At 49.4% G+C, this 11,155-nt stretch overlaps 1 protein-coding gene across 2 annotated transcripts in view; it reads right to left on the bottom strand.

Annotated features, from left to right (window-relative positions):
• Positions 1 to 295: 295 nt before the first annotated feature.
• The window catches only part of MAGED1 (MAGE family member D1), a 106,221-nt gene continuing 95,361 nt past the window's right edge, over positions 296 to 11,155 (bottom strand). Inside the window, exons 1-13 of one of the 2 annotated variants that reach the window (XM_050776887.1) lie at positions 8,930 to 9,091; positions 8,334 to 8,414; positions 6,926 to 7,633; positions 5,614 to 6,282; positions 5,420 to 5,483; positions 5,116 to 5,195; positions 4,858 to 4,949; positions 4,551 to 4,630; positions 4,417 to 4,459; positions 4,101 to 4,163; positions 2,355 to 2,469; positions 711 to 1,096; positions 296 to 504 (exon numbers count right to left, since the gene is read on the bottom strand). In XM_050776887.1, coding sequence (XP_050632844.1) covers positions 719 to 1,096; positions 2,355 to 2,469; positions 4,101 to 4,163; positions 4,417 to 4,459; positions 4,551 to 4,630; positions 4,858 to 4,949; positions 5,116 to 5,195; positions 5,420 to 5,483; positions 5,614 to 6,282; positions 6,926 to 7,633; positions 8,334 to 8,378 — 2,337 coding nt within the window. In that variant the 5' untranslated portion in view covers positions 8,379 to 8,414; positions 8,930 to 9,091 and the 3' untranslated portion in view covers positions 296 to 504; positions 711 to 718. Of the gene's footprint in view, positions 505 to 710; positions 1,097 to 2,354; positions 2,470 to 4,100; positions 4,164 to 4,416; positions 4,460 to 4,550; positions 4,631 to 4,857; positions 4,950 to 5,115; positions 5,196 to 5,419; positions 5,484 to 5,613; positions 6,283 to 6,925; positions 7,634 to 8,333; positions 8,415 to 8,929; positions 9,092 to 11,155 lie in introns of those variants that run through there. The other variant, XM_050776888.1, reaches the window with a different exon arrangement.

Genomic DNA, 11,155 nt, shown 5'->3' with positions numbered 1-11,155 from the left:
ATACCCTCTCTCACTATGCAATTCTCGCAATGTCACTCCAGGACACCTAGCAGCATATCTGTCACATGAGAATCACTTAAGTGATATTTATTGAATAAACTATACAAGTTCTTGGGTCTCGTGTTCATTGATACTGCCTTTGTATCCCAATCCAGTAGCTGGATCTTCCCATATTTCCACCTGCTGAAAGCTGATCTACCCCCTTCAAACTAGAGCCGAGGTCCTGTCTCTCCCACATAAACATGTTGCTCGCTCCCCAAATATAGGGAAAAAAAGAAGCAGAGAGCACATCTAATTCACTTTGCAATTTCAATGTTTATTTCTGATACCAAAACTTGACAGCACACAAGGGGAAAAAAAGCAGTAGACAAGGAACAGCAAATAAATTTATCTTGCATGCCACTTTCAGTCAACACGATGTGGCTCTCTAGATAGCTGTGTTTAGAAGGAATCTGAGGCTTCAGCCTCACACAGGGGAAAGACTATTGCGATTGATAGCAATATCTGTGAACATAAGAAAAAAAAGTAAAAAAATCAATGATATATATCAAATAATAAGGAATATACACACCAAAGAGTGCTGCCCCATACTTTCCTCACCTCCCTACAATGAGTTTCCTAAGACTCCTAGCTCATGCACATAAATACAATCCCATGGACCCTATATCCCCCAGAGACCCTAACTGCCCAATCCAAAGTGATGTACCTACCCAACATCTCACTCAACCCAGAAGAAACCAATGGCACCAAAGTTGGCAGCAAAGTTGGCACCGGCTGTACCACCAGGACCAATAATGGGACCAGCAAAGGTCTGAGGAAATCTGGAGCGGGCGTTCTGGTGGTATCTGGCCCAGAAGGTAAATGGAATTCTGGACCAGGGATCTCCAAAATCTCCTTCCTCATCCCAGGTCAGCAGCTCAAACTCAATATCATCCCAGCTCCAGGGCCCAGACACAGCCTCATCTCCAATTCCCATGCGGGTTCTTGCTTCAGCCCGGGCTTCGGCCTCAGCTGCAGCAGCATCCAGAGCATCCAAGGCCTCATCTGCAGCCTCCATGAACTGTGCAGTCCAGTCACGAGGGTCTCTTTTCTGAACCTGAGATGAGGAATAGAAAACAAAACAAAATCTATTTACAATAGCCAAGATACGAATCAACCTACGTGTCCATCAATGGATGAATGGATAAGGAAAATGTGATACACACACACACAGTGGAATACTATTCAGCCTTTAAAAAGAAGGAAATTCTGCCATTTGCAACAACATGGATGATGCTGGATGACATTATGCTAAGTGAAGTAAGTCAGACACAGAAAGACAAATACTGCATGACTTCACTTATACATGGAATCTAAAAAGGTCTAACTCATAGAAACAGAGAGTAGAATGATAGTTTCCAGGGCCTGGGGTCAGGAGGGATGGGGAAATATTGGTTAAAAGGTACAAAATTTCAGTTAGATAGGAAGAGTATGTTCTGGAGATTGACCATATAGCATGATGACTATAGTTAATAATAATATGTTGTTTATTTAAAATTGCTAAAAGAGTACATTTTAAATGTTCTCATCACAAAAAAAAAATGTCAAGTATATGAAGCTACGGAGAGTTAACTAGCTTGATATAATCATTCCGCAATGTACATGACATGTATTATCAAAACATCATACTGTGCCCCATAAATATATATACTTTTTATTAGTCAATTAAAAATAAATGAATGTGCTGGGTACAGTGGTTCACGCCTGTAATCCCAACACTTCGGGAGGCTGAGGCAGGCAGATCACTTGAGGTCAGGAGATCGAGACCAGCCTGGCTAACATGGCGAAACCCTGTCTCTAATAGAAAAATAAAAATTTAGCCAGGCATGGTGGTGGCACGTGCCTGTAATCCCAGATACTTGGGAGGCTGAGGCACAAGAATCGCTTGAACCCGGGAGGCAGAGGTTTCAGTGAGCCAAAATCGCGCCACTGCACTCTAGCCTGGGCAACACAGCAAAACTCCATCTCAGGAGAAAATAAATAAATAAAACAAAACAAAATACTTAAAAATTACATTGTACACCATAAATATATACAATTTTTGTCAATTATACTTTAGTAAAGTTGGGAAAAAATAAAAATACTTTAAAAACCTAAAAAAAAAAAAAAACAAAACAAACTCATAATTGTATTAGCTAATATATTAACATATGTTAGCACCTAATGCATGTTAAGTTTACCTAACAACAACAACAAATACCACCAGCAATGCAGCACCTATCACGTGCCATACCTAGGATCTCATTCCTACCCTGGACCTTTCCCAGCCAGCGATACTTCATCCCTTGACCTATCAATGCTGGTTGGCACATTACCTCTGCAATGAATCTCAGCACTTTCATCTTGCTAGTCTCATGGTAGGAACGGAGGCCCCAGAGGAACTCATACTCTGGGGGGTTGCTGTTGGGCACTCGTCTGTAGTCCAGGTATCTGAAAGAGCAAAACAGTCTTTGTGTCTACCTACCTGGGCAGAATGGTAGTCCAGTAATGAAAAATAATCCTACATTTTTTAACATCAGATTTCAAATAGCAACTCCCCCTCGGGCTCATTCCTGAACACCATCAGGGTATTTACCCCTTAATCATCAAGCCTTGAATTCCTGCACCAGAACACTAAGCACTCACTTAGAGCTGCAGGCGACGCTTGTATAGGGTCACAGAAAGGATAACATTTCATTTCACTCCTTCTGCCTCAGCTCTAGCTCCAGATTTTTGTAATCTTGTCAGTGAGCCACAGAGGTCCATTGAAATGATTACAATGTAGTGCAAAAGTGTCAGCCTGGCCCAGCCTTGGGAATGTCTACTGTGGGGATGGTGGATGGGCTTCACTTGCAAGACAACTACTTAGAAAAGTAGAAAAATTAGAAGAATTCTGGCTGGACATGGTGGCTCACACCTGTAATCCCAGCACTTTGGGAGGCAGAGGTGGGTGAATTGCTTGAGGTCAGGAGTTTGAGACCAGCCTGGCCAACATGGTGAAGTCCCATCTCTACTAAAAATACAAAAACAGCCGGGCACATGGTGGCAGGCACCTGAAGTCCCAGTTACTCAGGAGGCTGAGGCACAAGAATTGCTTGAACCTAGGAGGTGGAAGTTCAAGCGAGCCAAGATTGCGCCACTGCACTCCAGCATGGGCAATAGAGTGAGACTCAGTCTCGAAAAAAGCAAACAAAAGAATTCGCCGGGTACGGTGGCCCACGCCTTAATCCCAGCACTTTTGGAGGCCGAGGCAGGAGCATCACCTGAGGTCTGGAGTTCGAGACCGGTCTAACATGCAGAAACTCCATCTCTACTAAGAAGACAAAATTAGCTGGGCGTGGTGGTGCATGCCTGTAATCCCAGCTACTCGGGAGGCTGAAGCAGGAGAATCGCTTGAACCCAGGAGGCAGAGGCTGCAGTGAGCCAAGATCATGCCATTGAACTCCAGCCTGGGCAACAAGAGTGAAACTCCATCTCGAAGAAAAGAAGAAAAGAAAAGAAGAGAAGAGAAAAGAGAAGAGAAGAGAAGAGAAGAGAAGAGAAGAGAAAAGAAAAGAAAAGAAAAGAAAAGAAAAGAAAAGAAAAGAAAGAATCTAACCACGAGGAGTATATGCAATAAATACTCCTGAGGACACACGTTTCTGTACGCACAGAAACACATATGCACAGGTACAGTGTAAGAAATGAGCTTGAGAAGGGCTTTCTTTTATTTTTTTTTTGGAGACAGGGTCTCGCTCTGTTGCCCAGGTTGGAGTGCAGTTGGCATGATCACAACTCACTGCAGCCTCAACTTCCTGGGCTCAGATGATTCTCCCCTACCTCAGCCTCCCAAGTAGCTGGGACTACAGGTGCATGTCACCACGCCTGGCTAATTTTTGTATTTTTTGTAGAGATGGGGTTTCGTCATGTTTCCCAGGCTGGTCTTGAATTCCTGGGCTCAAGGGATCTGCCCACCTGAGCCTCCCAAAGTGCTGGGATTACAGGCGTGAGCCATTGTACCTGTCCAGGAAGGGCTTTCTAAAGCTGACCAGCACACAGGCAGAATCATAGGGAGCAGGAAAAGCCCCTTAGGCATCACTTACTTTTGCTTTACAAACTCGTAGGTGAGAAGTTTCCTTAGATCTCCAAGGAGGGGATGTCTCACCCTGAAGGTAAAAAAAGGAAATCCACAATCAGAGGCTATTACTATGCCCAAAGAGCTTTCCAGAACAGAGGTCAGAGATGAGAAAAGAGGCAGAGAGTTCAGAACTGTTCCCCCATCCACCCAGGTTACATCTTTGGGCTCTGAACATCCCCAAACCAAACCCTCCAGACCCCCAGGTTAATGCAATCCTGGGACCATCCACTGTTGCCAAAGGATGGTACAAACGGGTAAGAGATGAGAGAGCCCAATCATACCCAGGACGCAGTCCCATCTTGCGTAGTGCCTCCCAGAGGACAGCTGCAATGGGAGGCAAGGGGAGACAAGGGACGGAAAATAAGCATGGAAATCAGGCTGTGGCCAACCCCCAGCTGCAGGTCCAGTCACTCACCCTCACTGGCACGGTTGCCATTCATGAAGATGACACCCAGAATCACCAAGAGGAGACCGAGCTTGGGTGTGTCTTTGGTCCTAAGGGAATATAGAAAGAATGTATTTTCAGCAGCCATTTGCATGAGAGACCCCAACCAGCTTACCCATCTAGCCTCCCCAGTATTCCTCAGCTAGGGGAGAATTATACCCCAGCTCTGCCCATGACCTGCTATGTGACCCTGAACCCTGGACCCTGATCTATGTGAAACTCCTGGAAAAAAAGCACCACTGAGAAAGGCCATGCTCCACCTTCTTTCCCATCTTACGTTCCCAGTATGCCAGCCAGGGACTCGGGGGTACTGATGAGAATATACAGGTGTTCTTCTTTGTCAATTTCTTTCAGCTGAATCCCAAATTTCTACAGGGACAAGAAAACAGACCATGAAATTACAACATCTAGCATAAGCTACCCATAGGCAGACACTCACCTCCCTGAGACTTGCCCTAAACTCCCAATAGGAACCCCATGAATCTTTGAAATCAACTTTCCCCATTATTCCTGTCCCCCAGGGCTGCCTTCTCACCTTCTCTAGGACAAAGCATGCACGTTCAATGATTTCTGGATAAACATCAGTGTATTCACGGATGATATCTCTCAGCATTTCTGTAGGAGAGAGGAGGGAGCCATCTGAGCCGAGTGGAGGCTACAGAGCAGCAGTCCCTTTGCCAGCCCTGCTGTGGGTAGCACAGTCAAGGTCCTCAAGGGTGAAAAGAGCCAACCATGGAAAGGAGGGGACAGAAGGGGAAGGGTCATACAAGCAGAAGAACACCAACAGAGCATGGAGTGAAGGGAAGGGTAGAGCTTGGGGAGGGGACACGGATGCCTACCTGAGCGCTTGATGGGCACCTTTGTGTAGTCCTTAAGCATCAAATACTTGACCAACTTATTTGCCTGGGAGGGAAAAAGGAAATCATTAAACTTATAAGATATTTACAAAAAATCTTGGTTGAATTATAGATGAGAGGGTGACAAAGAAAAGAGCAAGAGAGGGGAAAAGTGACTGGGGAGTTACAGCTCTTACTCTTTCCTGAAGAAGGGCCACATCTCGGGGCTGTGCAGCACCCGGGTTCTGTGAGGCACGCGAATTGGGGGAAGGGCGCAGGTTAGGCGAGGGGCGCAGGTTCTGCCAATCAGGTGGAATTGGCCAATCAGCGGGGATCCAGTCAGGTGGTAGTGGCCAGTCAGTGGGAAGTGGCCAATCGGGTGGCAGTGGCCAGTCGGGTGGTAGCGGCCAGTCAGGAGGACCTTGCCAGTCTGGAGGACCCTGCCAGCCTGGTGGGGTCTGCCATCCAGGTGGGGTCTGCCATCCAGGTGGATTCTGCCAGGCCAGTGGATTCGGCCAGACAACAGGGCCAGGCCAGACAATGGGGTTTGGCCAGATCACTGGGTTCTGCCAGATTACTGGGTTTGGCCAGATCACTGGGTTCTGCCAAGCAACTGGGTTCTGCCAGGCTGGTGGGGTCTGCCTAGCTGGAGGGCTCTGACGTGCTGGTGGGGTCTGCCTGGCTGTCTGGTTTTGCCAGCCTGAGGGGTTCTGCCAAGCCAACGGCGTCTGCCAGAGCACGTTGGGGGGTGCGCCAGGTGGGTTCTGAGTGGTCACTGGAACTGGTGCAGACCTCCAGGTCCCTGCAGCCAGTGGGGCCCGCCTCTGATCCCCACTGCTGTTCTCTTCAACATTCAAGTTATTAATCTGTATCATCAGAGAGAAGAAAAGTTCAGAATCACCAGTGGGTTCTGTGTCCTTACCTTATCTATTCCAGGAATGCCCTCTAAACCCTCACCTGTAGTGACAGCCTGACCCACTAGCCATTGGTCACCCTGAGTCCTGGGTTTGTCTTTCACTGTCTTCCAGGCAGGAGTTTCATCTCCGAACCAGGTCAGGAACAAACCAAAGATGGGGACTGAGGCTTCTCCTCTTCCTATGTCCACCACTGGCTCTGTCTGTACCACCCTGAACAAATCACTCAAGTCACTTCACTTCTCTGCCACTTAATTTCCTTCTCTGTAAAATTGGGACTATGATCCCTACCTGGTAGGAGGTGCCTTTAAGATTTTATGAGACAACCCGTGTGAATGTGCCTAGCTCAAGGCTTAACACACGGTAGTTACTAACACAATGTAAACTGAATTACATACAGGTTGTATATATTATTTGTGCCCATGTATTATCTCCCCATCAGTTTGTGAACACCCGGAGGACAGGAATAAACATTCTCTTCAAATGGCCTATAGCCTAGCTGAATACAGTTACATACATTGTTTTGAACAAACGAACACCCTCAGAGAAGAAAGGAGAGAGCCCCAAAGCAAAGTGAAGCTAGCAGGGATCTCACCTTGCGGGTCCTCTTGCCCCGAATTATTGTCCGGGACTCCAGATTCTGAGCCTGGGAACCATCTGCTGATGTCTGTGCAGTTGCACCGTCAGATTCAGAGATACCTGGGTCGGTCTCTATGTCAGCCTGGGAAGTGGCCATTTTGGCCTGATTTACATTCTGGGTCTGGGTATCAGCTGTTGGGGACTTAGTGGTATCATTCCAAGCCTTGAAGGGGGTCTTAGGCCTGCTGTTGGCCAGGTCATTGGCATTGAGAGACTGAGAGAAATTGTAGGTGGCATTTGGGCCCACTTTAGTAGTGGCATTCTGGGCCTTAAAGGCCATCTCAGACTTGTTAGCAGCTAACTCACCAGTGGTTGCTGCCTGGGAAAAATCATAGGCAGCATTTGGACCCTTTGGGGTGGTATTTTGGGACTTAAGGGCTGCCTTGGGCTGCGTGTTGGGCACGTCCTTGGCATTATGAGCCTGAGAGAAATCATAGACACCATTTGGGCCTTTTGTGGTGGCATTCTGGACTTTAAAGGCTGACTTAGGCCTAGCGGCAGCTGCTGAAACCTGAATGTCAGCCATCTCATTGGCAGTTGGGGGCTGTGAACTCTGGGGACTAGCAGCTGCAGTGGCCTGGTTAGTAGGTGGAGCCTCTGAGATCTGGATGGCCTCCATCAAGGTCTGCATAAGCAAGGCGCTGTCTTCTACAGAGGCCTCAGCCTGCAAACACAGGAGGGGAAAAATTAAATCTCTGGGCCTCTGAGGCAGGAGGTGGGGTGGGAATAGGGAGCCCGGGTGGCAGCGCAACAGGGGAGCTGCAGGCGGGTGGTGGGTGCAAAAACAGGGGGGCTGAGGCAGAGATCTATGGGACCCGCAAGGGGCGATAGGGGGCGGGGCGGGTACTAAACATGTGGCAGGGATGGAGTAGGGCAGGGGCAAAATGAGGGGTGGGGAGGTGTGCAGAGAGTGGGCAGGAACAGGAGCCAGGGACGCTCTGAGAGGCGTGCAGTAGCAGCTCAGGACGGGAGGCGGATCGCGGAGTTGAGAATAAGGGGGGTCGCACAGAGTGGGGAATGCAGAGAGAGGGAGGGTGGAGGCAGGAGGCTGGGGGAGGGGGTGACAGACTGCTCTACAAGCGTCAGGACTCTGGAAAAAAAAAATGGTTCCTTACCCACCCCGCATTCTCTGGGCAGATTGCCCTGACTACTAACAGGGTCTCCCCTCTCTCTGAGCAGGGACTGATGGCTGAAAAGAGACGCCCCTCCCCCCCTTCGATAAACGATGAGAATTCGTAAGGCCCACGGAGTCTAGTCACTAAAGAGGGCCAAACCGGATCCCAGCGTTTGGGAAACCAAAGAGGCCCGCGGGGAGGGGTGACTGTCGGCTGGGGAAATGCTGGGGTGGGGAGTGGAGATCTCACCTGGAAGCCGAGGAGGCCCGCACCACAGTCCATTTTCTGAGCCATGGCTCCTGTCCCTCTGGCAAGAGCGGAGCCTGGGGGCTGTGGGAGAGGGGCAGGGCGTTATACTACAGAGGGCAAATACGAAGGACCGAATTGGGAGGGGGATGACTGTGGTCTGATTGTGCGGGCGGATAAGGTGAATGTGAGGAACGGATCGGAGCAGGAAAAGTGAATGGGCGTCCAGATGCAGGTTCTGAACCCCGAGAAGCTACTGACAGGGAGATGCTTCAAATCGGGGTTTGGGAAGCAGATGAGTTCTGAATTCGCGGGGGAGGGGTGCGGTTGGGTTGGGATTCGCATTTGGGAAGTTGCATGGAGGTTTTGAGTCAGGAGGAATCATCTAACAGTACAGATCGAGGTCAAGGAATCTGAGGATTTCGAACGATGGGAGGGATCGGACAGGGGTTTTGAATCAGGAAGGATCGGGAGGGGCATGTGAATTGGGGCTTGGGGGGTGGAAAGGGATTCAGAATCCAGGGTGAAGGGATCGGGATAAAACAAAAATGGGGGCCCGCACCAGGGGGCAGATGCCCTGTCTGGGGGCTAATTCTCACCTTGCCTCAGGCCCCAACCCCAACCCCCTCGCTGCCTCCCTTCTTCACGACTCAGAGGATCGGGATTGCTGGGCTCGGCTCTCAGCAGCCGCACTCTCTCCTTGTCCAGGAGAAAATGCCAGCGCGGCAGCTTGGGCGACCCCGCCTCTTCGCCTAATATACCACCCACCGCCTCAGGACGTTACGCGCATGCGCAAACACTGAAAAGCCAAAGTCAGTCCCGCCTGCTTTCCCAACAAAAGCTTCGTCCTGGAGACCATGATGCGCATGTGCGCTTGAAGGCGGTCCCGCCCCCTTTGCCAACACACCACCCCACCACCAACCAGGTCGACACTATACAACAGCACCTCCCCTTCCTCTACGCCCCCTCCCCCAACAGATGCGCTGTGCCTCTTGGTCACACCCCTTGCCCCACACACCGGCCCCCTACCTTTTCCGCAATGCGTCTCTATTCCGTCCCTCCCCTACTCAAGGCCCCTCCTGTCAGGTCGGCTTGCATCTCCACCCCCTTGCCCAGCACGCTTAGGTCTCTGTGTGGGGTCTCTAATTGCAACAAGTGTTAGACCTCCGCTGAGGAAACGGAATGGCCTGAGAGGATACACTATTGGAGCTAACAAAGTAGTAGTAGTAAGTCTGTGGCTGCCACGTGACTCCATGATTTCTCCCCCACTCCCTGCCCGCCCCCACAAGCTCCCAGACGCAGAAAGAACGTTAGTTTCTTCCCTGTTCTTTATGCAGCTCCGGTGATGGACTCATTTGTGTGTGTTGGGGGAGGAAAGGAGGGAAGGGCACAGCTTGTACATCACAGCAGGATTTGTGCTGGGGCTTGTCTTCCCGTCACAGCAGCCCTGGGAGGTGAATGTCAGCACCCTCATTTTACAGATCAGGAAGATGAGGCACATATACATTGCATAAACTAGACAAGGCCACAGAGCCAGAAAACAAAATGCAAAATTTGGGTCTGGGTCTTCCTGACTCCAAAACCCACGTTCTGCTCATGCTGCCCTGGGGACTAAGGGTACCCCTCCCTCCTCCATTTGAGCAACAGACCACGGCACCCCATTTGTCCTAAACAAGCAAAGTTTGTGTTCTAGGAGGCCCAAGTTCATGCTCTGCATTCAGGAGGACACAAGCAGAGGCCCCCACCCTCCCCCCTGCCCTATGTGGGTCTATCCAGGTGTGGAAATTGCTCCTTGGGGTCCACTCTGTGCTCAGAACGTCAGGCCTCTTCCTTATCAGGGATACAATCACACTGTCCCTGAGGCCTTCTGGTGCCCACTGGAGCAGCCAGGACAATCAGACCTGTGTGTCTGAGCCATGGCAAGCCCTGGTTCCTTTCAGGGCTGGGGTCTGGGGCAGCTGTGGTCTTACGGAGAGAAACTGGTCTGGGCTTCAGAATTCCAGGGATGGAGTGCCCAGCCTGTCTGTCTCCAGCTGTGTGAGCCCGCTCAGGTCACTCAATTCTCTGAGCCCGGTTTCTCAATGTGCAAAGTGGAATGCACAGCAAGTGGGTCCTACCCAAGAACACACACGCTGCTATGCTTCCAGGATAACTGGAGAAACTCAAAAAGGCAGAAAATTAAATACAGATGTGAGGTGACTCAAATTAAACTGGTACATTTCCAAAATTCAAGACAGATCTTTGTGCAGTTCACATTTGTTCTGGCATCAACTCATGCCAGAAGCCTGCACATGAAAGGAAGCTAATGCTAGGAAGGACTGCAGCATTTGGTCCCCAAGGGCCAACATCAGTTCTGCCTGGCTGGATGACTTTCCTAATCTGTTGCATAGCAACCTCCTCTGTCAGCTGCCTGTTTTTCCTCAGCACTTCCTCTGTAAAGTGTCTGCAGTGAGACGTGATCAGACTCAGGAAAGGAGGTCGGAAACACAATTTTCTATGCTGTTTCCATATCTGTATCTTCAGTTATGACTTGCCCTGTGAATTCTAGATCCATAGTAACTACCTACCTCACTTCTCCAAATGGATATCTCTCAGTATTCTCTAAATTAACAGGTCCCAAATCAATTCCTTCATACACCTCCTCCTTCCCACCAACACAGTGTTTCTCCTCTAGTTATGCTTTTCTCTCCCATTTAGAGTGTAAACCTCTTAGGGAGATAGATTTTTGTTTTATTCATTGTTGTTTCCCCAGCACCTAGAACCATGCCTGGCACATTTTTATATCCTCAATAAATATTTGTTAAATGAATGAATCACTCTCCATC

This window comes from Macaca thibetana, chromosome X, assembly GCF_024542745.1.
Source record: "Macaca thibetana thibetana isolate TM-01 chromosome X, ASM2454274v1, whole genome shotgun sequence".
NCBI classification, from domain to species: domain Eukaryota; kingdom Metazoa; phylum Chordata; class Mammalia; order Primates; family Cercopithecidae; genus Macaca; species Macaca thibetana.
This window is presented reverse-complemented; position numbering and strand designations above follow the sequence as displayed.